The sequence below is a fragment of the Strix uralensis genome, chromosome 1 (assembly GCF_047716275.1).
Source record: "Strix uralensis isolate ZFMK-TIS-50842 chromosome 1, bStrUra1, whole genome shotgun sequence".
In the NCBI taxonomy this organism is placed as follows: domain Eukaryota; kingdom Metazoa; phylum Chordata; class Aves; order Strigiformes; family Strigidae; genus Strix; species Strix uralensis.
This window is the reverse complement of record NC_133972.1, coordinates 80,503,884-80,528,975: the sequence shown is the minus strand read 5'-3', so window position 1 is coordinate 80,528,975 and position 25,092 is coordinate 80,503,884. Positions and strand designations below refer to the sequence as shown.

The 25,092-nt window shown below is 41.6% G+C and overlaps 2 protein-coding genes and 1 long non-coding RNA gene across 6 annotated transcripts in view; 1 reads left to right on the top strand and 2 right to left on the bottom strand.

Annotated features, from left to right (window-relative positions):
- Window positions 1-241: 241 nt before the first annotated feature.
- On the bottom strand, window positions 242-9,318 carry LOC141953920 (uncharacterized). The gene is made up of 4 exons (XR_012632044.1): window positions 8,833-9,318; window positions 4,916-5,199; window positions 2,259-2,358; window positions 242-1,590 (listed from the first exon to the last, which is right to left on the bottom strand). It is a non-coding gene; the product is annotated as an uncharacterized LOC141953920 (long non-coding RNA).
- A 1,315-nt stretch (window positions 9,319-10,633) lies between these two features.
- PPP1R3G (protein phosphatase 1 regulatory subunit 3G) lies at window positions 10,634-12,976 on the top strand. Its single transcript, XM_074872625.1, has one exon. It carries the CDS (start codon window positions 10,710-10,712, stop codon window positions 11,625-11,627), a length of 918 nt encoding a protein of 305 aa, XP_074728726.1. The 5' UTR covers window positions 10,634-10,709; the 3' UTR covers window positions 11,628-12,976.
- A 5,861-nt stretch (window positions 12,977-18,837) lies between these two features.
- LYRM4 (LYR motif containing 4) overlaps window positions 18,838-25,092 on the bottom strand; it is a 105,072-nt gene continuing 98,817 nt past the window's right edge. For 3 of the 4 annotated variants that reach the window (XM_074872651.1, XM_074872669.1, XM_074872697.1), the window contains one exon: window positions 18,838-20,395. Coding sequence is in view for 1 of the 4 variants with exons in the window: in XM_074872697.1 (XP_074728798.1) it covers window positions 20,333-20,395 (63 nt within the window). In the remaining 3 variants the exon portion in view is untranslated. The remainder of the gene's footprint in view (window positions 20,396-25,092) is intronic. The other variant, XM_074872661.1, reaches the window with a different exon arrangement.

Below are 25,092 nucleotides of genomic sequence, written 5' to 3'. Positions count from 1 at the left end.
TTTTAGATGAAAAATCCAAAGAAGAAACTGCACCATCCATTCAATCAAGCAAACAGCAAAAATTGGATCAGCGTGAAACGGCATCTCAAATAAGCTTTTAGACTTCACTGGTTGCCTGGAGGATTAGAGCTCTCTGCAGAACATACTGAAAGATCACCACCTCACTGCTTTTATCCACTGCACTTAAATGTGAAAAATAAAGCAAGCAACTTGCATCTTGTTGCAGTTCAGTGTCAATACATTATGGGTCTTACAGTTTTGTAATATGAATCAAGAAATGATGACTACATAGATTCGGTCACAAACCATAATGATAAGACACCCCCTGAACATATGGCAGGAAAGAGACCTAGAATTTTACATAGAGTCATTAATCTTCAAATTTGAAAGTAAGACAGGCTTTCACAGTTAAATAAAAGCACTTTGCATTTGGCCACGATAAACCTTTTGTTTATTAGAGTGAGAAGGAAGTGATTTCTGTTGGAAAATGGATGCATCTTTCTTGTGGGAGGAATAAGAAATGTCATTTTTTCTTCACTTGGGGGGATAAGTAGAAAATAGCATATAAAATTAAGTTAAATTAAGCTGCAGTCTTCAGGACAATGGGTAAAAAAGGAAACGGGGAAGGAGAGAAAAATACTCTTGAAATAGGCCATTGAAGTAATTTAACTTAATTTAACCACTGAATCCATTCAATAGTCAGAATGAAAATAAATCCATTGCTCTTAAACTCTTGCTCAGTTCATTAGTTCATTCTTCCCCCTTGGTTGTTAAGCTGCTGCTCCTCGTGACTCCAGCCTGATTAATAAATCACTCCACAAGATAACTAAGGGTTCCAAATTTTGGTTCCCTAAGATTGGCCTGACTACTCTTGATCTTGTTGAGTTATCCTTAGGTCTGAAAGTAAGATGCTGGGATGGAAAGGATCTGGGTAGGACTACTTATATGATTAGGAAGTAGTGGTATGTAGGGGAGAGGGACATTAGCTACCAGCAACCAATTTGTAATGGAGACTCTACAGTCTATGATTTACTTAAAAGATTCAGAGTTATATCGTGCACTCATTCACAGCATTATAAATTTGGAATTACTTCCTTAACATCTGCAAAGTTATTCATGGTATAAAGCAACAAGACCAGTGTGATGAGTGGACAGTGACAGTGACCTGCTTACTGCTGTTGGGAACAGGATAATGTAGAGTGGTGAAAACTTTCTGTTCAGTTTAATAGTGCTCATGCGCTTCTGTTGTTTGGATAGGAGACAGAGCAGGGTGTGAATGGCACCACTTCTTATTCAGGAACATCTTTATTTCAAAAACGAAGTGTCTTCTTTCAACTGAATTGTTTTTGAACTCCTTACAGCGTGGCTTCTTCTTGAAATATTTTCAAACTGAAGTGAGTTGAGTCCTTCTTCACCAAGTAAAAAGATAAACAACTCAGTTTTGGCATCAATAGGTTGCATTTACAGTCTATTATATTATAGAGACATTAGAAATGATGTACTGAATCACGGAAGTAGCAGCCTTTAAATGTCTCATCAGTCTGGGAGTGAAAAGAAATGGGAGACGTGGGACTTGTCTTTTTGTTTCAGCTGGATATGAAAATGGAGACAGAAGCAGAGTTACAGCAGATTAGTAGTCCAGATACCAGCAAAGGAAACATATTTAGCTAAACTTAAATATTTATTGTATGATAACGTGAACTATGTATTATCTGCAGATGGCTCATGGATGGAACAGCCCTGAATTGCGCTAAGCTGGTACTGGGAAGAAAGAGCCTAAAATAACTTTATTAAGGTTGCAATCCCAATTCACGACAATATGAATCATGATAATATTCTTTGATAAGGCTTTAATGCCACGATCACATACTACTTACATGGCTGGAGGACTAGGAGTTTATTTGCTTCGAATTGCAAAGAATGCAGGAAGGCAAAGGATGGTCCTGCCATGGAGGCAAGTCGTTTCTAGCCTAAAGGGACTAAATTTTATTGCAGCTCCTGACATAAAAAGCACCTAGCAATGCTATGCAAATTGCTTAAACTAACTTGGTTACCTATTGCATGTTGCTAACTTTCTACCCTGAGAACCCAAGCAGTCAGGTTTCTGAGGTAGTGTGCACTTACAGCTCTAGCTGAAATCACAAGGAGCAATGCTCTGAACCCATGAAAAATCTTCTATACTGATAAGCAACTTCAAAAGTCAAGGTGCACACTTCCAAAATAAGCACTTATTCTAAGTGGACACTTTCTGCCTTTACCTCTCTGCAGCTCAGCTCTCTAGTGGTAAAATCAGGAATACTTCATCTCATAGTAGTCAACTGTTTCTGAAGCACTCGGAAGATACTGTGGTGCTGAGCACTGTGGAGGATCCAGTGAGAAAATCCGATCATATATCCAGAGCAGGACTGGAATACTGTTCAATAAACAAGGCCTACAGCTACACATTGAGCAATGTAGAGAAAAGCAGTGACAACACCATTGAGTAGCTGTCTATCTTGTGTGCTTAATGAGACAGTCCTGAGGGAAAAATAGCCTGAGAATGCATAATTAAAGGCTGTAACCTAAATGATACTCTCAAAAAGGCTGCATTAAGGTTACAAAGGCAATGTGATTTTGGGCAATTTCTAGCATATTAGTGCTCAAATCTGTATTCTAAACATTCTTTTAATGTGAATTTTTTTGTGGGTAATTAATACTAAGGTCTGTTCTACACTTTAGAGAAAAGTAATGACATACTGATTTGATGAAATGAAGCATATATCCCCATTGAAATGTGGGCACTACAAAAGAATAGACATATTTTATTTACCTGAGTTTGCAGGACAAGTTTTATGTACATCTGTGTTTAAGATTGCTGGGTTTTAGCACAAACTTCAGCTAGGATACTGTCTGGAGAGAAATTGCCAGGGGTTCTTCAAGCAGTAGTAGCAGACACGAGTTTGTACATGAAACTAAGCATAGAACTTCAGTGGCTAAACCTAGTATCATTTAGCTAATTAGTTTTATATTTTATAATGCTTATAACATTTTCTAACATCAGCTTGGGGGAACATATCTCCCAATCCTTCAAAGCGGTGATTTCGCTAAAATTACTCAGATGTTGCATCTACACATATATTTTCAATTAAATAGTTGCTAAAATTATTCGTAGGCTTAGGCAAAATTATTTTACTTGACCATGAGCATCACTGCAGCTTATTGAGCAATTCTTTGCAAATATCCAGTACAGGTGTTGTCAGCCTGATCTTTATTTTTTCTAAGCTGTTCTGTGCATCCAGGTTCCTCTATTGCACTTGTGAATGCATTCAAGAAGTCTACCATTTTCACAGCTCAGGTGATAAGAGTATAGTGGAGGCAGGAAGAAGAAAGAAGCTTCCTAAAATGTAGTCATTTTATTACATAAAAAACATGATTAAAGTGTCTGTTTTGGTTTTCATACTAGAACAGCTGGTTTTCAGCTGGTTTTCAGCTGGAATATTCAGCTAGAACCAGCTGAATAGCTGTTTTTCAGATAGAACAGTTCAAGACAGGAAATAGCATCTTTTCCAATGAAATTGCCATTTGGTCATTGCAGAAAGTTAATTTCTTATAAAAGCAACAAATTGAAGAATGGTTTGTTTCCTTACTATGAGACACAGCAATAATTTTTTTTTTAATGCCTCTGTAAACTTTCCATAAACTTTTATATGACAGGTTCAGCAGCAACCCTGACTTCACATTCAGATGCCTCCTCCTCCTTCACCTTCTAACCAATGATTACTGCCTTCTCTTCTCCCCACCCCAGGCTGCAGCGGGTTACCTCTTGAAGTGTGCTAACTCACCCTTTCTTTTTTCTGATGATCTGTTTCTATCCTAGACTCGTACCCTGACAGGATCACGTGTGCCTTGTATTGAAAGGTTCGACTCTGCTTTGCTTCAAATAGAAGAAGGTCCTGATTTTAAAGTATTTTCTGATGTTAAAGTGTTAGGCAATGCTGGTTGCATTTGCAGGACAGGTGATCTTTTACATGTTACTTAAGTATTTTATTTTGTTGCAGGAATGTATTTACAATTAAATGAAATTTAAAAGCAATTACAATCAACCACACCACCAGATGGAGCTTCTTTTCTGCCTTTCCTGCTGAAGGTGCTGAAACTGTGGGACTGAATTCCCGGGGACTGTGAGACTTAACTGCATTTATAGACAATGATAGCAAAAACTCTCTTTTTTTTTTACTTCTGGTGATGCAGGATTGAGCATCCCTGCATTGATATATGGCTATTTCAGTGATTTTTGTTTGTATACTGTTAATGATAGCTAATTGTGCCAGTCCTTTGCTTGTGCAGGGTTAGGCCGTATCATGCAGTCCTGTTTCTTGTTCACGCACTTGAGTTTTCAAGTATAGGTTTACTTGTTAGAAAGGTACAGGAATATTAAAGCAGCACGTATTTCTGCTCTTTTTTTTTCTACTGTAAAAAACTATTAACATTCTTTAGAAATGCAAATCTCTCTTTGTTCAGACCACTACATAATCTGTTTTATTCACTGAAATTCAACTCTGAAGCCTTCTTTTGTGCTTTTAGCAGTACTGTATTGTGTATATATACACATCAACTGAAGTTACAGTGTTCATAAGTCATGGGGATCAGTATAAATGACTGTGATAAACATTCTCTGTCTTACAGGATATACTCTATCAGGTACCTGTTTTGCCATCTACTATCATGGCATAGCAATTGCGAACAAACTGTAACTGAGGCTGTCGTGGGGAACTACAAAGAGACAGGGCTGAATTTATTCTTTTTTCAATAGTTTGAACAAATGCACAATCAAGCAAACAATTTTTAACATAGGGTTTATACAGCAAGATTACTTGGAAAGCCTATTCCTGTGTTTTAACCCAAGTGAAAGAAATGAGACAGACATCCAACTTACCCGGTTGTGACTGCTGGACTGAAAAGGTTGGCCTGCATTTGCCAGGAGTTATTAGAACAGATTGTATTGCACAACTCTATTTTCCCAAAAGACAGGGAGGTGTCTGAGCCGATGAGGTCAGGTAGCATTCCACTATGCCACGTCAAACACAACTCTAAAGACTGGCAGAGGTTTTGCCAGCTGACGTCATGAAGGTCCTTCTGACCAGCCGGCCAATTCCGTTGCCCTGGGAGAGTCCAGGTGAGTTTATGCTGCTATTGATTTTGAGTGAGCTACACACCTCACTGCGTGTGACAAAGACAAACACAGAAGTACAAAACAGAATTAATGTGGGTACAAGTTCATGTCATTTTCCATCTTTGTGTCTTGTTTCCAATGGGCAAAAATCTAATGCCTTAGAGGGGGGAAAAAAAATCTAATGCCTTGGACGTCTAATGTTCATGTGCTGACAACTCGAAAAGCTGGTCTAGAGATGTGTTTTTTGTAATTTATGTTTTATATACTTTCTAGGAGTTCATTTTGGAGGGTATGTCAAGCATTTGGGATTTTGGACTGTCCTTAGTAAAGAGGTAAATGTATCTTCTGTGCAAATAAGTTTTATTACAGAGTTTTAAGAAGACATTGGTTTTTGTTTTCCAGAGACAGTCTGCTAGGTGGCAGGGCAGGAGCAAAATCCAGCAATTTAAGACAGACGGCAAGAAAAAAAATGATTATTTTAATAGTCCAGCAACAGTTTTGGGGGTACAATGCCTTTATATCAGACTACTCTGGATAAGATGGAGCTTCTTTCTCACCAAAGTCCAAAGCAATATACTAGCATAATGTAGGGCAAGAATTTGATCCAAATTATATTTTTCCTAGATTGCTAAGTAAAAATGATATATAAACATAGAGGGTTTACATGTGAGAACCTGGATCCTAGTGTTCATCAGAAACTTTTGAAAGAGATGTGGTTCTGCAACTTTCTGGAGAACCACATTAAAACAGACAAAACCCATAAAACAAAACCCTTTTCAACTCCTGTGCTGCGAATACATTTTGGAAGCTGAAACCACTTTTCTCACTGACAATCTGAACTTTTCCTTTTCAAAGACTGTCTATTTGGGTTAAATTGTTGAAAAGCAACAGTAAGTCTCTCTATTAGGACGGCAGCTCGTACATGGGAGGGTTTTTTATCATAATATAGTTTACTGTTTAGAAGTCTGATAAATGACTTAAGATTTTCAGTGTACCACATGAATATAAAAAATTTAGATAAATATCTTATAAATATCAAAGGTATTAAACCAATTCTTGACATCTCTAAGAGCACAGGAACCAAGCAACACTTCAGAAAACTTAGTGAATGAAAAGGTTTTGTGCAACATGTTTTTGTCACAGTTAATGCCAACTCCAATATGAATTTAGTTTTTGTTCAAGCACTTGGAATCTTTTCCATACAATGTCTGCAAAACAGAAAGTAAAAAAAAAAAAAGAATCCTTTGTACCATTACCACACATTTGCTTATCACAGAGAATGGGCTTGATTTTATGCCAGATGCAGAGAAATCTCAGCTCTACTGAAATTAGTTGCAAAACTCCACCTTTGAAGAGGTTAGCATTTCACCCCAATGAAGGGACATTCCTTCCCTTATTGCCAAATACTTGGTATTAGCAATTGTAAAGGATATTCTACATCATTATGGGAAACACAGCCATTGCTGCAATTCAGGAATACTGAATAAATATATTTTCATATATTTAAAGCAATCCCTACATCCCGTAAGGAACATTAGAAGCAAGTCTGCTGAGAGGCAGACATCTCTAAAAGCGATTGTCTGAGACACTCAAAGCTCTGAAGGATTTTGCTGGCTGAGCATCCTGCAGAAATTAGGTTTAAATCTTCATATTTAAGATTTGGAAACTAAAGTAATCGCTTCCAAATATTTGTTTCCATTTTGGTACTTTTTCCATTACAGATCTAATGCATGCCTTTTTGGAGTACGGCTGCTTGGTTTTCTTCCATAAAGAAGAAAATTAGGTATAATAACCTAATTTCTGAATCATTCCTATTCAGATTGTATAGAGCCACTGAGTTTTTCATTCAGTGTTTGACCATCCTCACAAACATAGTAAACTGAAATCCCATCCTTATTAAAACCACAGAGAAGACAGAATTTCCCATGGGATAGGGAGCATTTTTTTATTATTTAATAATTGAGGAGGCTATTAATATCTTCCCTGCCATTTTTGTACAAGCAACGTGACGGTTAAAATTGGGATGAAGAACTACATGATTTTCAGAGTGAAGCAAGACGATCATTCTGAACAAATGCTGCTAGAATTTGAGAAAAGATGTTACTAATTTTGTGTATGAACTGTGATAATCCCTGCATATTTCTAAATCCCTGTGAATTGTTTCGTAGTGCTTAGGAGTTATTACTCATTCATGTTTTCTGATAAACTAATGTCAAGGGAGATTTTCTTAGAAAAGACTTGAGTGGGAAATTGGAGAGATTTGGCATATTTGAACTAGGTACATCGAGGAGTAGAATACTTTCCTCTTGGACTAACTGGAAAATCTGCTAGTTTTTGATTTGAAGGTTGAAGCTAACATTAAAAGCGCATAAAAAGAAATGATGAACAGTGGTTGAATGACCTTCTGGATTACATTGTGTGGTTGAGTTGACTCAACAGAATCCTCCAGTAACTTGACTCTGGGTGTCTGTAAACAAGTATTTTGATGTTCATTTTGTGGCCCAATGATGACGACTATTTATCCAAGCAGCTTGACCAATTTATTAAATTGCACATCAAATAGAGCTTCGACCCAAAATATTTGATCTAGCGAGTCCTGAGAAATATATACCCATGCAATCAGAGTGAGAATTGTGAAAGCAACACCATGGGTCGCTTACCAGTGATTTGCGTGTTCTTTTTTTTTTTTTTTTTAAATGTCATTTAGTAGCCATCTTAGGATGCAAATGCTCCGGCAAGATGTGTGTGGTGAATGAAGGATGGGGACAAGGTGAGCAGTTGGGAAACAAGAAGGGGGGAAATGAAAGAAGAAGGTGCTATGTTCATCGTGTGTGTTTATGACCTTAAACATAACTTGTCAAGACGCAGGGAATGCAAAAAGCCTCCTGACTGAGAATCCACTCTCTCTCTTTTACTAGGAAATCCCTCTGCTTTTATCTCAACATTTTCTTTAATAACAAACGTGGTAAATAGTACTTAGGGACTGAGACCCCGGTTGCCCCGTTCTTTTAAGAGAAACCATTTTGAAATACTTAAGAGAAAACACTAAATGCCTCCTTAACTAATGTCCACTGGCAACGTAGTTGAACATCTGTTGGAAAGGTTGATCTCATTTTAAATTACTCCCTTTCAGAACGGTAGCACTCAATTACCACTAAAAATCCAACTTCCCCGTGTATGCCATTAATTGCCTGATTTTAATTATTTTCCTGCAATATGGATTCCTGTTGCCTCAACTGCTTTTGCTTAATTTCTGTGAACAGCGGTCCTTTTTGCAGGCCTGTCTCCCAGAGTTGTGGAATATGTAAGAAATGTATATTAAATGCTACAATATTACTCAACTTGTATCAATATTTACAGTGTTTCTCTTTTTGGTGTCCCTCATTTTGTGTGAACCTTTCACATTCCTCTGTAATTTCTACAAGTCCAAATGGCTTTGCCTTATCAGCAAATGGCACATTTTTTTCCCTTTGCTGCTTAAAACATTTGTTAATGATTTGGCAAGCTGAGGAAGCGTGCATTAGTGGAATAAACAGCACAGGAGGAAGTAAGGGCTGGTTTCTTCATTTCTGTTTTTCCTCATCTTAAAATAGATACTACTTCGAGAAAGTAAAGTAGTAGTGTTGTATTTTATGTAAAGAATCTTGAACGTATTGTAAGCACTAAGCCCCATTACCTACACATCATCTACTCATTTCTCTTCTTTCCAGCTTGGTAATTTGAGGTGCCACAAGCCTCGGGTGGGTGGCTCACACTTGCAGCAGAGTGGTGGTGATGAGCAGTTGATGGCAAACCGGTATGTGTCGTGTTTTCCATTAGCACAGCTGGTGCCAGCGATTCGGTCCTCTTCTTACAATGCTCTAAACCAAACTACTAACAAATGTGGAGTGCAAGACCAGAAGCTAGAGGAGTCAGATTATTTGGCACTTCTAAGTTAACTATTCGCTGCTCAACTGTTTGGTCAAGGCGTAGTAAGAACATCCTCACAGCAATATCTGCTAAGAAAGCTGTTTCGTGGTGTTTCTGCTGCTTTGACATTCATTCCTCTGCGAGACCCAGACTGCACACTCAGTTGAACTGCACTGTATTCACTCACGTTGGGAGGCTGCTTTTTGGCAACCAGACTGATGCTAAAAATAAAACAAACTCTGCAAAACAAACAAAAAACCCCCTTGATAAATCCATAGTGAGAATGCATTGCTTCAGAAAGTACCGTGTTACTTGCATATGCTTTTTAGTGTCTTTTCCATGAGAAAAAGAATGGAGGGAAGTTTAATAATGTGGTATTTCTGCAATCATCCGTGCAAATCGCCCCCAGACAATAGCAGTGGCATGCACAATGTATAGAATTAAGTTTGGAAAATTCTCAGATCTGGATCTTACCACACTGATAAAAATACCTCGTTATGAGGATGCTGTTTACTATACATCATGCTCAGAAGATAAAACTGAGGGGGATTCTGCTTCTCTTTATTTGTTTAAAAGGTAAAAGCCTGTATTTTGTCTTTCCTCTTTTTTTTTTTTTTGTTTTTAACTGGAAACTTTGAGGACAGTCTGACCTTCAAAAAGGGTGTGTGTGCACACGTGTGTGCCTCCTGAGCCTTTGGACTTGATTTTCCACAAATAAGAGTTCCGCTGGTACCGAGTGTGGGTGAAAAATGGTTAAAGAGATTTGGTTACAAATGACATCGTACCGTAAAAAGTAAAAAGCCTTTGGTGTTCCTTTTACCTTTTACCTCGAGCTCAGGTCTCGAGGCTTTTCTCTGCAGCGAGGATGGGTGGAAACCCATTTCGTTAAACGTGAAAGCCGGGGGGTGTGTGAGTAGGGTGGGGGGTGTCACAAACTCTCTCGGCTGCAGAAGATGGACAAGAGGTGCCGAGCGCGGCCCGCGGGCAGGCCCCGGCTCAGCCCGGCGCCGAGGGGCCGCTCGGTCGCCCGCCGCCGCCCCGGGGCCCGCTGTCGCTCCGCGGTGATGCCGCGTGGTGCTGGGCCACGTCCTGCTGAGTGCCCCCGGGCTGCCTCTTCGGGGTCACCTCCGACGGGCGGAAGCCTACGTAGTGATGAAGTCGATGGTGATGGCGACTAATTCTAAGAGTGGCGAAGCCTGCTCCTGCAGCCCCTGGCCCCGGCCTGGCTCCGCGGCGGGGTTCGGGGGAGGGGGTTCGGGGGGGACGGGACACGACACACACGCCGGTGGGCCCGGCGGGCGCGCCCGCCGTTTCTCCCCGTCTCTCCGCCAAAGCCCATAAAGCGGCGGGCGGCGTTGCTCGCCGCCGCCTCCTCCGCGCCGTGGTAACGGCGGCCCCCGGGCGGGAGGACGTGCGTGGCCGCCCGTCGCGGCCGCGGCTGTTTCCGTATTGCCCGTCCCGGGAGGTCCCGCCCCCGCCCGCAGCGCCGCGGCCGCCCCAGCCCCAGCCCCGCGGGGAGGCTCCGGGCCCGGCGGGGGGGCGCGCCCCCCGCCCGGGGCCTGCGGCGGGGGCGCCGGATAAAGCGGTGCCGGCCCGTCCGCCTGCCGCCACAGGGGCGGCCGGGACGGGCCCAGCGGGGCGCCCGGCCATGGCGAGCCCCGCACGCCCGCGGCAGGAGCTGGCGGCGGCAGCGGCGGCGGAGGAGCAGCGGAGGCTCCGCGGCGCGGCCCCGCCGGTGCCCCGCGACGCCAAGCGGGAGGCGGCGGCGGGGGAGCGGCTGCTGCTGCTGGAGCTGCGCCGCTGCGGGCGGCCGCCGTCCCCCGGCCCCGGCGAGCACCGGGAGGAGGGGGAGGAGGAGGAAGAGGAGGAGGAGGAGGAGGAGGAAGCGGCGGCGGGCGAAGACTGTTGCAGCAAGTGCAAGAAGCGGGTGCAGTTCGCCGACTCGCTGGGGCTGAGCCTCGCCAGCGTCAAGCACTTCAGCGACGCCGAGGAGCCGCAGGTGCCGCCCGCCGCCCTGTCCCGCCTGCAGAGCCCGCCCGCCGAGGAGCGGGGCCCGCCGCCGCCCGCCGAGGACCCGCCGCCGCCCGCCCTGCGCCTGGTGCCCGACTTCCCCGACGGCGGGGAGCCCAGCGCCGAGCGGCTGCGGCGGCAGCGCGTCTGCTTGGAGCGGCTGGGCCGGCCCCCGGCGCCCACCGACGTGCGGGGCACGGTGCAGGTGCAGGGCTGCCCCGGCCCCAAGGAGGTGACGGTGCGCTACACCTTCAACGAGTGGCTCTCCTTCCTGGACGTGCCGGCCGTGCCCCTGCCCCCGGCCCCGGCGGCCGCCGGCGACCCGCCGGCCCAGCGCTACAGCTTCGCCCTCTGCGTCCCGCCGAGCCTGCGGGAGGGCTCGGCCCTCCACTTCGCCATCCGCTACCGCAGCCCGCAGGGCGAGTACTGGGACAACAACGGCGGCCGCAACTACACGCTGCGCTGCTGCGGCGGCTCCCCCGGGGGCGGCCCCCCCGCCCCGCCGCCGCCCCCCGCCGCCGCCAGCCCGCCGCCCCCCGCTGCCCCCCGCTACTGACGCCGGCCGGGCGCGGGGAGCCGCGGGGGAGCCGCGGGGGTCCCGGCCGGGCGGGGGGCGGCGGCCGCGGCTCCGCGGCCCGACTCGGGAGGGCGGCAGCCGAGGAGCCCGTCGCGGGGACCCCCCGACACCCGGTGGTTTTTAAGCGGGCGCTTCGGGTTTGTCAGCGAGAGCGTGGATGTGCGTAGGCTCGCATTGCTGTGGCTTGTGGAATCGTTTTCCTTTTTTTTTTTTTTTTTTCTCTTTTTTTGTTTGGAGAGAACAAGGAGACTGAGTAGCGTGGGCTTTGCTTTTCCCCTCTTGAAGTGAATTTTTGAGGGCTTGATTTGGGCTTGACTTCACTTACCCGATTAGTCAGAGATGCACGGAGGACTTGTGTGAAAACTCGGCGGCGTGTTCGCTGCAGATTTAACTTAGGATCCCAGTTTTCCCGGTCTCGCATCCATTCTGAAGACAGTACTGCGACAGCAATGGTGTACTCTGTCTTTTTTTTTTTTTTTTTTTAATTATTGTTTTAGTTCAGTGGACTCCTTAACAATACAAGTCACTGTTGCAAGCATCTGTCAAACTCTTGACAGGCTTGCCTGCCCGTCCCACCTTCGCCGTGGCGGCTCTGAACAACAGGCAGCCTGTTTCGGGGCTGGATCTGGGGCTAGACTGGGCTGCTCTGGTTTTTGTCATTCAGCACACTTTGATACTGCTCCCTGCCTTCCCCAGGCTTCTGTGTAGATCCTGTCTGGCTCATAGCAGCCAACAGGGACTTCTGCAAAAATGTTTTTCCTTAAAATAGACTGGTGACTTCTTCTCACACCATTGACAAGTCTAAAACCGGGACAAAGGAAGAGTTAAAATATTTGCTGATGCTGGGTTTATCAGGAGAACTTTGGTAACACCTTTGAGTAATGCACTGTGAAGTAAAAGATGGTGTCCGTCTCGCACACAGTTCTGTATTTTCAGATTTGGGGAGCAGCGACTGCTTTGGATGACCTTCTCGCTGAGGAGTGACGATGTGATACAGAGAGGGCGTCCTCAGTAATGAATGAAAACAAGTGCCTTAGTTCAGCTCTCCTTATGTTACATTTTGCACCACATTTCTCAAGTATTTATAATTTATTCAGCTTATTTTGCTACCTATTTTTCAGTATTTGTTTGTTGTTGGGAAAGGCGTTTGTTGTGCACACAGCTGGACTTTATGGCGCTGGACACTTGAAATGATTTCTACAGTCTGCTCTCTTGCATTGCAAGCCTAGAGCTTGACTACTACTGGTGTCCCGAGTCCTGAAATGAAGCAAAAAGTACCAATGAAAATGGGTTTGTAAGAATAAAAAAAGCTTTAAAAAAGTGAAAAAGCTCACCATTACAAATCTTTTTTCTGTATAGCAAAACGTAACAGGATGCTTCTTAGTTTTGCACCCTGGTTGTGCCCCGTCCCTAACGTGTGCGGTGCGGAGGGGATCAAGCTGTCAGCGTGCCTCACGATAGCCAGGGGCGTTGCTGGCCATAAGCAGCGTTTAAGGCTAGAGCTGAAAATGGCTGTCGGCCGGCCGGAGCCACAAGGCAGATCGCCCTGTAAGTCCATGACAGCCCCCTGTGCTCTTATAACGGGCACCTTGTGCAGAGCTGTGACGTGAGGAAGCTTCACTAGCACGGGTGGAAAATAGGCAGGTTTCGGTTGAGTTTTGTTCTGGCTCTTCTGCAGCTTTGCCTCGTTTTCTTCTGATACAGCATCTCAAAATTCAGGACATTGCCACAACGCAGAAAATGTTCTGACGTGGATGTATGTTCTTCAGCAAGTCCTTGGAAAATTATGTTCCTTTTCAAAACCGAGCATACTGTGAGTTTTCTCAAGTCTTCATTTCCTCTGAAGATGTAAAACATCTTAAAGCCCACTATGAGCACCTTAGAAGAAGTTGCTTCTTTATAAAATTCCCCATACTTGAAAATAAGCCTTCAGATAACCTGCCTCTTGAAAGAGCTGGTACAGAATCAGAGCTAGAAGCAGGGGGTTTACTGGGGAAAAGACGTGAAGCAGAGAGAGTTTCAGACTAATGTTCCTGCAGTTTTGACAACACGCACACTGCTTCTGAAACACAGCCTGCCCTCCCTCCCCTCTAAAAAAATCATACATAAGCCACAGTGTGAGAATGCGGCCAAATATAAAGAGGTGTTTAATTCCTTCAGAAACCATCTTGCAGTTAGGCTGGTACCAATTGCTTTGAAAACGTGCAGAGTAAAAGCTCTGTGCACGCAAACAGAAGAAAGTTCTTACTGTTGTTTTCCAAGTTACACGTAAACTCTCGCTAAAAGCATGAAAGGTTTTAAAGGAGAATAGTGAGCTCTACTAGTTCCCTACACAAGTTTATTTTAAAGCTATCGTGCATTACAGGATTACATGGAACAATCTGGTGTGAATTAGCCTTTCTTCAGATAGCTATGTCAATGAAACAACGTGCTCTTAAACTGATACGTGATGCTAAGGTTGATTCTTCATTTAAGTAAAATGTAGTGTTTGGGGCTTCTGGGGCCCGTTCCTTATTCTGTGTTTATTAATTGCTTTAGAGAAGAAGGAAGCTTTGCCAAAAAATAGGAGGGATCTCTCCTTAAATGGAATTGAAAGGAGTAGCCATATTCTGATGGCTGTGCCTGGGCAGTGCAGAGCTGGTGCCTTGCAGAATCTCAGCTAGCTGTGCTTATTGATAGAGGGCTAGAAACGTCCCCTGGCACACTGTAAACTATGGGCAATGGGCGTAAAATGTTGTCATCCAGAAAATACGATGTTTATGTGTTCTCTTCAGACGTGTGATCCGAAATTCAAAACGCAAGAAAGTATTTGCTGAGACTGAACCGTAAAATGCTTTTGAGTGCTTCAGAAAGTTGGTGCCAATCTAAAATCCTGCAAACTGTGTTAATTATAAGCACAACATTTTTGTGCTTTGATAACAGCTAAAATGTTTTTATTATTATTATTTTTTGTGAAAAAAAAAAGGTAGAACCTCTCTCAGACGAGAATCGCGTACTCACTTTTTCATAGCCAGTACATTTTTGTACTTTTAAGATTTTATAGAAGCATAGATTTCCAAAGCAGGTTTCAGAGACTGCCTACACACAGTTCTCTGTATTTTCATAGATGAGGTCACTGGGGCTATAGAAATGCAAGGCCTTACCAAAGATTACATCGGGCAGCAGTGTAAAAATCAGAACCAGACCACATGCGTACCGAATGCTAGCAAGCCGGCATCAGCAAAGCACAGGGCTGCTGCTCGTGGCCATAGGTTGAGACACATGGCAGTTGCAACTTTAGTCTCAAAAAAGCGTATTCAAACGAAGTAGTTCTAATTCTATAAAATCAAAAGGCCCAATAGGATAAAACATTAAGTGAAGCACTCTTCTTGTTTGGTTGCATTACTGTTAATGTAGTATTTTATAAAGATTCGGAGCATGACTTTTGGAGGATGTGCTTATAAACACCCTCCCTCCCCTAACTTAAGAAATAAGAAATGATAGAGATTTGTTAGCACTCTCAGAAAAACTCCATCTCCAAAGATTTTCATTTTATGCAGATTTCTGTGCCCATGGATTAAGGGCTTAGAGGAGAAATAGCTGCCCAATGGTTTTATAGGTGTATATAAAACCAAAAGGTTTAATATAATTGAAACTCTATAGTGGGTAACTGTGAAGGACATCAAAATTAAACCTTCCTTAAGCAATCTTTTGCTGCTTACACTTAAATTCAGATTTAAATGATTCAGAAAAGGACTGTGAAGTTAAATTTACTTTGGTGTCGTGAAGAACTGCAAACTTGCATGCAAACTACTTCTGTTTTATTTAAAGACGGGGCTTTCAATCAGTACTTGAAAAGCCTGGTTTCTGCTCCCATTGGCTTCCCTGGGATTTGGACCCAGCCCAAAGTACTGCAGGAAGGTAGGGGAAATGATCTAGGTTTAATTGTTCTGTTCAGAGTCTTCTGTTATGGGGTTAGGATAACATGGCACTGTGATGAATGTTCATCTGTCAGGAGTTCAAAATCTGCTGTCTATGCGTGGCAGTAATTAAATCACCTTAATTGTTTTTCACGCTTCTTTTTAAGAGAGGGAAGATTACTTGCCTTGGATTAGCATATTGCCAAAGACTGGTATAAATATTTATGGGGTGCACTCTTTCAGTGGAAAGCCTGTACATTCTTTACAGGTCTCCATAGTTCTTTTACTCTGAACACAGAAGAGTAGTCATTTGAATGCACTACTCACCACCACTTCCCCCTCTTGTAAAGCTTCAGTAGATACTGGGCTTAACAGTAAAAAAGGTAAGTAGTGTAGAAAGAAGCATCTCTTGCAACACATTATTTCCTGTGTAAGCTGAAGAATCCTTTGAAGGTGCGTATGTCTGTGAAACAGGTTTGAGAGTTCTGAATTTTTTCCTTTTACAGTTGTAAAAATGCACAGCATTGGAAGAATTACTGGCTTCTCTCTCTCTTTTTTCCTGCTTTCACATTAAGGGCTCATGCACTATTCTTATACTCTAAAATACTGAAAAAAGTAAGAATGTAAATTCTCAGTAAAAGAGCTGCACACCTTCCTTCTTTTTTTATAAAGGTCATTAAGCAAAACATTCCTAAGAGCATGAAATAATTATGCCTGTGTTAAGAACCGTGGAACAAAGCGATCAGTATACTCCTGACTTGAATAATGCCAGGATTTCACTGTAGATCATTATGGAAAACTCAGGAAAACAGCCAGTGCACAGCTCTTTCATGGCTCTGTTTACATGTACGTATGGTCCGTGCTGGGTATCTGGAGAGATGCATTTATGTTGCATTGCAGGAAGTAAAAGTGGAGGGGCTGGTGCTTCTCTATAAAATTATTCTTCCTGCTGATGTTAAGAGGGTGGAAGTAATGCTTTTAATGCCTGGAAACTTGGTGAAGTTTTATATAGCAATACCCTTCTAGAAATGTGAGTAGCAACTTAAAATCCTTCTTGGCCTATTTCAACACTGTATCTGAAGTGTTCACCTGCTACTCTCTTGGGTTGCTTTCCTCCAGGGCAGCTCTGATATACCTGGGCATTTTGAGACTGAGCTTTCAGTTGCAGTAGAACCTCCTGAGAAGCTGTAACACAAAACAGAAATGTCTGTCCTTTAAACAGTTACTAATATTAAACTAATTGTCCTTCTCTCAGAGCGCTGTTTCCAAGTTCATACTGTCAAAGTCATGACAAGCTTCAGTATATGTAAACATTCAAATTTTGATGCATACTGCTGAGGTTAATAGTTTGCTAAAATTTTGAGATCAGGAACAGGCAAACATTTTTAATACAAAAGCAAGCTTGTTTTGCTAAGACATTACAGCTTTATTAAAGATATTTATTGAGCTCCCTTCTATTCTAAGGAAAAAAGTTATACTCTTTATAATAGTGGACATTGTACATAAGTCATGGGATCATTCCTTTGTGTTTTAACTATTCCTGTTGTTTACACTGCTTTGACAAAATCCAACAAAGCTCCTGACAGCGTGCCAAGAGAGCGATTTAATGAGTATTGCAACGTAAACGGAACTGGTGAAGCACAGAAGGTGCAGCTGTAAGAGCACAGCAACTCCGAGGCTGGACCACAGCGCCAGCTCTCCAGTTCGCTGCCTCCATCAGCGACGATGAGCATGTGCCTAGCCAAGAGTAAGAACAGGGCGAGTGGATACGAACATAATACTAAAGTCATCCCAGCCTACAACCGTTCTTTCTGCGCTGGACTTCCTAAGCCAGATGTGGTTTCTAAGTATTTTCCTTCTGTAGTTTGTAGGATTTCAATGATAACGCAGTTGGTAAGCTATGCTTTTGTAAAGAAGTGGGTATGTTGTGACAAAATTACTTAAAATGGACATTCGGTAGGGAAAAAATACTATTTCCAGGTATCTCCCAGTCACATGCAACTGACATGCACATAACTAATACTAGTGGAGGGTGCACTTACATATGTGTTGGTAAGGAAAGGAAACACACAGATCTGTCCAAAACAGAGAGGGAACAGACATCTAAAATGCAGCAATTGTGTTGGGTTTGAGTAGTAAATACCAATACCTTTGGTAGCTTTGCACTTTTGTTAACAAGTTAGATAGCATTACACAGACTTCCGGTCCTTAGCAGCAGAAGTTTTCTTAGGTTACTTCTAGTAAGTAATGTATAAATACTGTATGGTAAGCTGATGGTTAATTTGGAATAAGAACTAATTTTTCCTTGACTGAGAAAGTGAGCTGTCTTAACCTCTGCACTATGGATCGGGGAGAGGGGGAAATTACAGAGCCTGAATTATTTTTTTTTTGTATTTTTCTTGATGGGTCCTCTCTGTAGAATGTATCCTGAAGGTTACTCCTGCTCCTTTACAGGTATAAATAGCTAAAGGAGAGATAATCTGAGTGGTAACCTTGAGACAGAAAGTAGGAGCAGATGGCATGAATTAGGAGTGCAGTAGTGTTGTATCAATCACCAAAACTTAACAACAGAATTTTCAGCCATTAACAGAGAAGTTATCTCCTTCACACTTTTGAGAGAATTAGTAAGAAATTTCACATTCCCGTGACTGCACATCTATATGACAGCATGTACTACCTACAGCTGTATTCTTTTTGGAAGCAATGATAGAGAACTTCACCGGAAAGGTATTGGTATTTTGGAAGAAATTGTTATGTATTGCAAGGGCCTCTATTTGAAAACAAAGTGTTATTTTTTTGTAAACATGGTGAAAACTTAGATGTAAATAGTAAAAATGTTACTGATGGAATTGTTCCTCTTTATAATTTAGGGCTACACTATTTATAAGGATGTTTGTTTATTTTGTTCCCTAGCATACATTCTCAGATCTTGAAACGGTATGCAGTGCTTGTTCCAGTAATTAAGCTGTTTTAAACAAGGATTTTGCATGTACTGTTTTAGGGACCCAAGTTCCTTAGAGTATAAATCTGGCAGCCCTTCCAAGCCTGTGTCCTTTGAAAGTGGAAGATGTTACATTTCTTTGAGTTCACTGGAAGCTTAAATACGAATCAAACTTTCTTTCCCTACACTTTCACCATTAAGTGCACTTAATTATCTGGTTGTGAATGTGGAGATTTAAAATACAGCATCTAATGTATTTTACCTATTAAAATAATTAAATTCCATTTTAATAAAATGTTCACTAAAAGCAATTTACATTGCAATACTTATACACCTAATAAGAGGAGAATTATTTCTGTATTTGCATTTTATTTGGAAGCAAGAATGAAGGCTACATTTGTAGTCTCAGGTAGTCACAGTATCTTATTCTGTACACTGTATTGTTTATGGAATGCATTACTATACATTTCAATCTAATGGTACAAAATTACAAAATACACTTTAAATGGTAGCGAGGAATGGAAGTTTGTTCTAAATTACGACACTTTGTCTATCCTCTGCTTTAATAATGTTATCACACAGCATGGACAACACAAAACAATATAAGTTCTAAACAAAGATGAATTTTGGGAAGAAAGAAAAATAAGGGGAGGTTTTTAAAGGCCACTGTGTTATGGAACTAAGTTTTGAGTTTCTGTTCTTAGAAAAACCCCACAACAATCCCCTGGAAAAAAAAAAAAAAAGGAAGCTTTTTTCCTGTATGGCACTAAAAAAGCTTTGCACTGCTTAATTCTTCTGCATATGTCTAAGAGAAAACAAATTCGAGCACAGCAATGACTTGAACGGAACCTGATCAAAATTTTTGCTTGCTTTTTTTTTTTTTAACATACTGTCTTAAAAGTGTTGATTATTCTACAGATTTAATAATAATCAATAAAACGCTATACTGAGGGTTCCACTTCTGCTAGGCAAAGCTTGCTGCCTATTCATGACCTACAGCGCTAGAGTTATTGTAGTAGTTAGGTTCTTTTTCTTCTGCAAAATTCAGGAGCTTTGTGAAAAAGGGAAACTTTGCATAAAGTGATGTGGTGCTTTCTGCTAATAGCTGCATCTCAACAAATTTAGAAAAGGACTCTGTGGTGAAAATACATTTTAAAGCTCCCAAGCCTTGGTGATGCAAGTCTTACATTCTGCTATTCTGATCTGTTAATTGTTAAAAGGAGGATGAGACTGGTTATTAACTCTTGGAAACTAAAGAAAGAACTAGTGAAATTTGTATGTCACCTCCTGAAATGTCAGGGGATGCTCGTTAAAGAAACCACACAATGCAGCTTGTCCAGGAGACGAAAACTCTGTTCACCTCTGGTTTTAATCTTTAAAATGAACTATGTATTTAGTAATTTAATTCAGATGCAGCATATTTTTAAATGAAACAGGATCAATAAGAACTTAAGTCCTAGTAACTGGGTGAGGGTTTTTAAACCCAACACATCTTTCGTGCTCAGTGAGAGACAAGGTCAGCAGCAGAATAATGTATCTGGTTACAGGTAGTTTAACGAAGTTTTATTGTCAAAGTAGGGCAGGAACTATTCCATCACATGGGACATACAAGCACACAGATTTCAAGATTACCTTACGTGCTATTATAAATCACAGCAATATAATTTAGAACATGTGAACCATTAGAAAATACAACTTTGGTTGCCAAAAACTGAGTCTCTCAGGCATTTCTTCTGCTAAACAGAAAAGCTCAGACATGTGCAGTGAGTTTACGCATCTATATGTGGCACTGTAGGATGCTGAAGATGGTCCAGTGTTGCTTCAGGATCAGAGTCTTCTCACAGCTATGTGTTTCCTGGACTCTCAATAACCAATTTCTGCGTGGAATACAGTTGGCTGATAGTAACCTGAAATCAAACCAGAGTATCAGAAAGCTGAAACCGGAAAGTAAACAGGTTATAATTTCAGCTTCACAAGAGAGATTAAAAAAAGCCCCCAGAACTGAGTAGCCCACATATTAAGCTTTTTCATAATGACATCTTTCTTTCTGTAAGCATTTTTTTTGGTAAATAATACTGTTATCAGCCTAAACCTGAAATATCTGCATATATAAAATTCTGAAATAATGACATTGAGGAATACTGTTCAAAGGCTCATATTAGAAGTTAACATTATAAGTTACTACAGAGAAGTAAACAGGCTGTATATTTAGAAAAATGAAAAGATGGATATAGTCAGCAGATACTTCTTATTATGCTTTTTGGGTGGAAAGTCTAGACATAAATTGGATGGTATGGTATTGTTTTCCAGTTCCTTTGGAACCCTAATTTAATTTGCCTTACAAATGGTGAAAAGAGTTAATACAGTTTGTTCAACAGTAACATTTTACACACACTGGAACTGACCTCTTGTTCATGAGATGGTATTCACACCTCATATATTTGTGCTTTCTAGTGCAATGAGGAAATGAAAAATGACCAAAATGCAACATTGATGCTTTGATTCCTCTTGCTCTTTAGTACTTTCTACTAGTCTGCATTGTAACATTGGTAAATTGTAGTCAGATGCGCACTTGGCTGTAGTCACACATAGCTCTTCGCTTCACAGTTCAGATGTGGAAGGAAGAAGATTCATAGAAGTAGGGTAATGTAAGCAGGAGAAGACAACATTTACTTTAAAAGTATGAATTTCGGAGTCTAATTTTTAATATCTGTTATGCCCTTTCTTGTCCCTACTTTCTCCCCAAGGCCTGGGTACACAGTAGCTCTGTGTCCTTTTCACATCAAAAAAAGTTCATATATTTATTTATGGAATTAGGACAAAAAAGGCTAGATGCTTAACTACACTAAGCATAATATATTTAGTAGAATTTAATACTGCACAAACTAAGTCTGACAGCAAGCCAGGCTCTCAAAGTAGTAAAAAGTTAGGGAAAGAAATTTTTCAGCATTTTTCATTTACCATTTTTGAGGGGAAAAAATCCTGGCGGCTCTTAAATAAAAATTTCTCATCTATCATTATTTACATTATAAATGTAAATAATATTGCCTTCTAGGAAATGAACTATTTCATCTTCATAAACAGCCTTGTGTGAAGCTTGTAATGCATTGATTTTAATCTTGAAATATTTATTACAAGGGAGCATTTATGAGCCATTCTTAAAGGAGCAGAATTTCTCCTTGCCAGCAAATATTCCCCTCTTTTGGCACTCTGAACTAAGTTAGTAACAGCATATGAACAACTGATTATTTTTGACATTACTTATGAAGTCTGTTGCATACAGAGTATTTAAAACAAAGGCTGTACACAACTGTAGCATGTGTTACCAAAATAAATTTTAAGCTGTCAACAAGTGTTACTTATCAAAGAGAACTCGCTGCTCTGGGTTACATGGCAGGCTATACACTTTAGTTGCTGCCTTACCACAAACCATGCTGTAGTACTTAATTTTTGTATACTGTGTTTTGGAGCCCAAAGAATCTTTAATCCTTTCCCACACAGTACAGCAAATTTAATGGGAGGCTCAGAGGGATTACAAAAATGCTGAAACCTGAATTGCATTTTTTTTTCTCCACCAACTGGGGAGATAGATGAGGCTGAGTACGTGACTTCTCAGTCAATCATATTCAGCCGGGGCAGACGGCTTTGTAGGAGAAAGGTATGAGCTGTTGTTTGCTGTCCCTGTGCCAACAGGTGATATCATCTACTGCTGTACTTCTTGACCCGAACGCAATAAAATCATAGATGTGGGTGTTGAGCTGCTTCCTTGGTAAACCACAGGCGTGCACGCATTTCAGCGAGCTCACAGCCACCAGTGCTGTGCTGTCTGCCTCTGCTGGGCTGCTGCAGCTTGCCTGCTCTGGTGCCTCCCTTCCAGATGCTATGCCATGACATTTTAAGCTGAACTTTGAAACTTAAGGATTTTTTTTAAACCATTAGCCTTGAATTTCTAACATTATGATCAAGCCTTTCCCATGCACTTTAGACAAAACAAATAGACCTTCCGTTTATAGCTGCTGAAAAATTCACATCTATAAACATCCACTGCCTCAGCAGAAGGACTGCAACACTGACACTCATTAACCCTCTGAATCAAACCAGTGTCCAGTGTTCTTACAACGTCCTCACCAATGCTAAGTCTAAAGAAAGCACTTAAGCAGCAAGCATCGCTGTGGATCATTCTCCCAAATTAAAGACTTAAGTGGCTATGTGTTGTGTTCTTTTTTCATCGTGTGTGTTTGTAGCTTGTACACTGCATGCCATTTACTCTTCTGGTAGGTGGCTGGAAGCCAGTGCACAGGTCAGTGTCAGGGTATTTTCATTAATCACAGGAAGCTTTTGTGGAAAAAGGCTCTACCATTTCCTCAGCAACTTTGTTACCCAGAATTTGATTTACGTCTGTAAGGTAACACATTGCAATTAAATTCTGCAGGAAAGAATGCACAATAAAGAATCACTTTGTCATCAGGAGAAGACAATAAACGAAATATAAAGGCTGCTTTTCAGATCTTACTGAATTATTTGATGTTTAAATTCTGCCTGCAAAACTATGTACTTTAAAAAGAAGTCTGACAAGTCCAACCCTCAAAACCTGACAATTTGTCCCTTTTCAAAGATTTAGTACAAGTCTATACAGTCAGCTTTTTCTTGTGAATTTGAAAAACTTAATCTTGCCTTCCATCTGAATCCAGGAGAAGATTTAGGGTTTCAGAATGGGATTTATCAGCAGATGTGAGAGACAACAAATGGGGAAAAAGAAATTACTGAACAGTAAGCACTGGTCCATCCTGTAACCCAACCATTCTCTGGTTATTAGGTGTCTGTGTGTTCATATGGAAACACTATTTTTCCTTGCTTGTGGCTGGCAGCAGCAATCGCGTGGAGAAGCCACTGCATGGAATCTTTCACTGCTCTTGGGAAAAAAGCAAGCAGGAGAGGTTTTCCCCAGATACCAGAATATCTGAGATGTGTATGGGGAGGTGCAATAACAATTAAATAGTAGAATTAAGAAGAATTAAAGAAGCAGAATTAAATATTGAATAAAAATCCAAATGTCCTAAAGACATTATAAGAACATGCTATCACCCTAAAAATTCAAGAATCCAGTCAAACTGCCAGCTCTGAACTCTGTCCTCTCAAATGGTCTATGTCTGGCCAGTGCCTGACTCTCAGGTACACGTGTGGCTTCCATGTCAAGCCATGCGATAGATACAACTGCAATGGGACAGTGGTGACCTGGGAGGTAGCCTGCATCCTTGGGGCTGCCTTCCTATCTGACACAGCCAGTGGAGTAGACCCTGCAGACCCAGTGCCACTGCTTGCAAAATACTACTAGAAGATCTTCTTCAGCTTTTGAAGGTATGTGGCGTGTCTTGTGGTTTTTATCTATATGAAGATTTTACTTGGCAGCTCAGAGTTGAGGTAGAAGTGACTGTTCCTGTTTCTGCAGGGCTGAAAATAAGGTGACGGGGTTTTAAAACATTTTCTGATTTGCCTCGGTCATTTTAGCGTGCATGGTTCTGCTCTGAAAAGTATGATAGCATCTTTCCTTGACAGCTTGGTATATATTCAAAATGTTTGTCCACTTTAATAACTACCACATTTTTTCCTCCTTAGTTGTGTGGGCTCTGCAGTACAAAGGTGGCCAGCCATCTCTTTTTCTCAAGTACTTTACAGAATTATAATTGCGTGGTGAATAACCTGTGAGCTCTAACAAATTCTGCTGAGCCCTGATGAAGATACCTTTTTCTCAGTGTCACAGTACTCCTCATTATCTTCCTGCCAAACTTGACAATCTTTGAATTACTAGCTACCTGCTTGGGTGAGGTCTCACTGACAAATTTCAATGTGAATGCACTAAAATTACTTAGGTAAGTAGCTAGGTGGCAGACCTGAGGAAGGGTGATGTCCAAAAGGAAATGGCAATGTGCAGCCAAAGCATACACCCACATGGGTGGATCTGAAGAAAGATGTCCACAGCTTCAGTAAACAAATATAAAGTCAAAATAACAAGAAATCTGGCTCTTAGCAGGATGGACACACAAGAAGGAAAGACAACAATTTAGGTCTCAGCTCTTGGAGGAATCTTAGCACCTTGCACAGCTGATGTTGTATCTTGATGGAGTTTCCCAGCACATAGAAATATCCTTTCCCTAATTGCAAGCAGGGTATATTGTTATGTAAATCACAGAATCGTCTAGGTTGGAAAAGACCTTGAAGATCATCCAGTCTAACCATTAACCTAACACTGACAGCTCCCAACTACACCATATCCCTCAGCGCTATGTCAACCCGACTCTTAAACACCTCCAGGGATGGGGACTCCACCACCTCCCTGGGCAGCCCATTCCAACGCCCAACAACCCGTTCTGTAAAGAAATGCTTCCTAATATCCAGTCTAAACCTTCCCTGGCGCAACTTGAGGCCATTACCTCTTGCCCTATCGCTTGTTAATGCAATCAATGCAATATGATTACAGACCCTCATAACGGTACTTTTACTATTGCTTTCTAAGTGAAGTCAGTATCAGAGTCATACAGAGGAGTTTCCCTTCTCTGTCCCTTCTATGTCTCACCCTATCTTTAACACAAATTACAAAATTAGC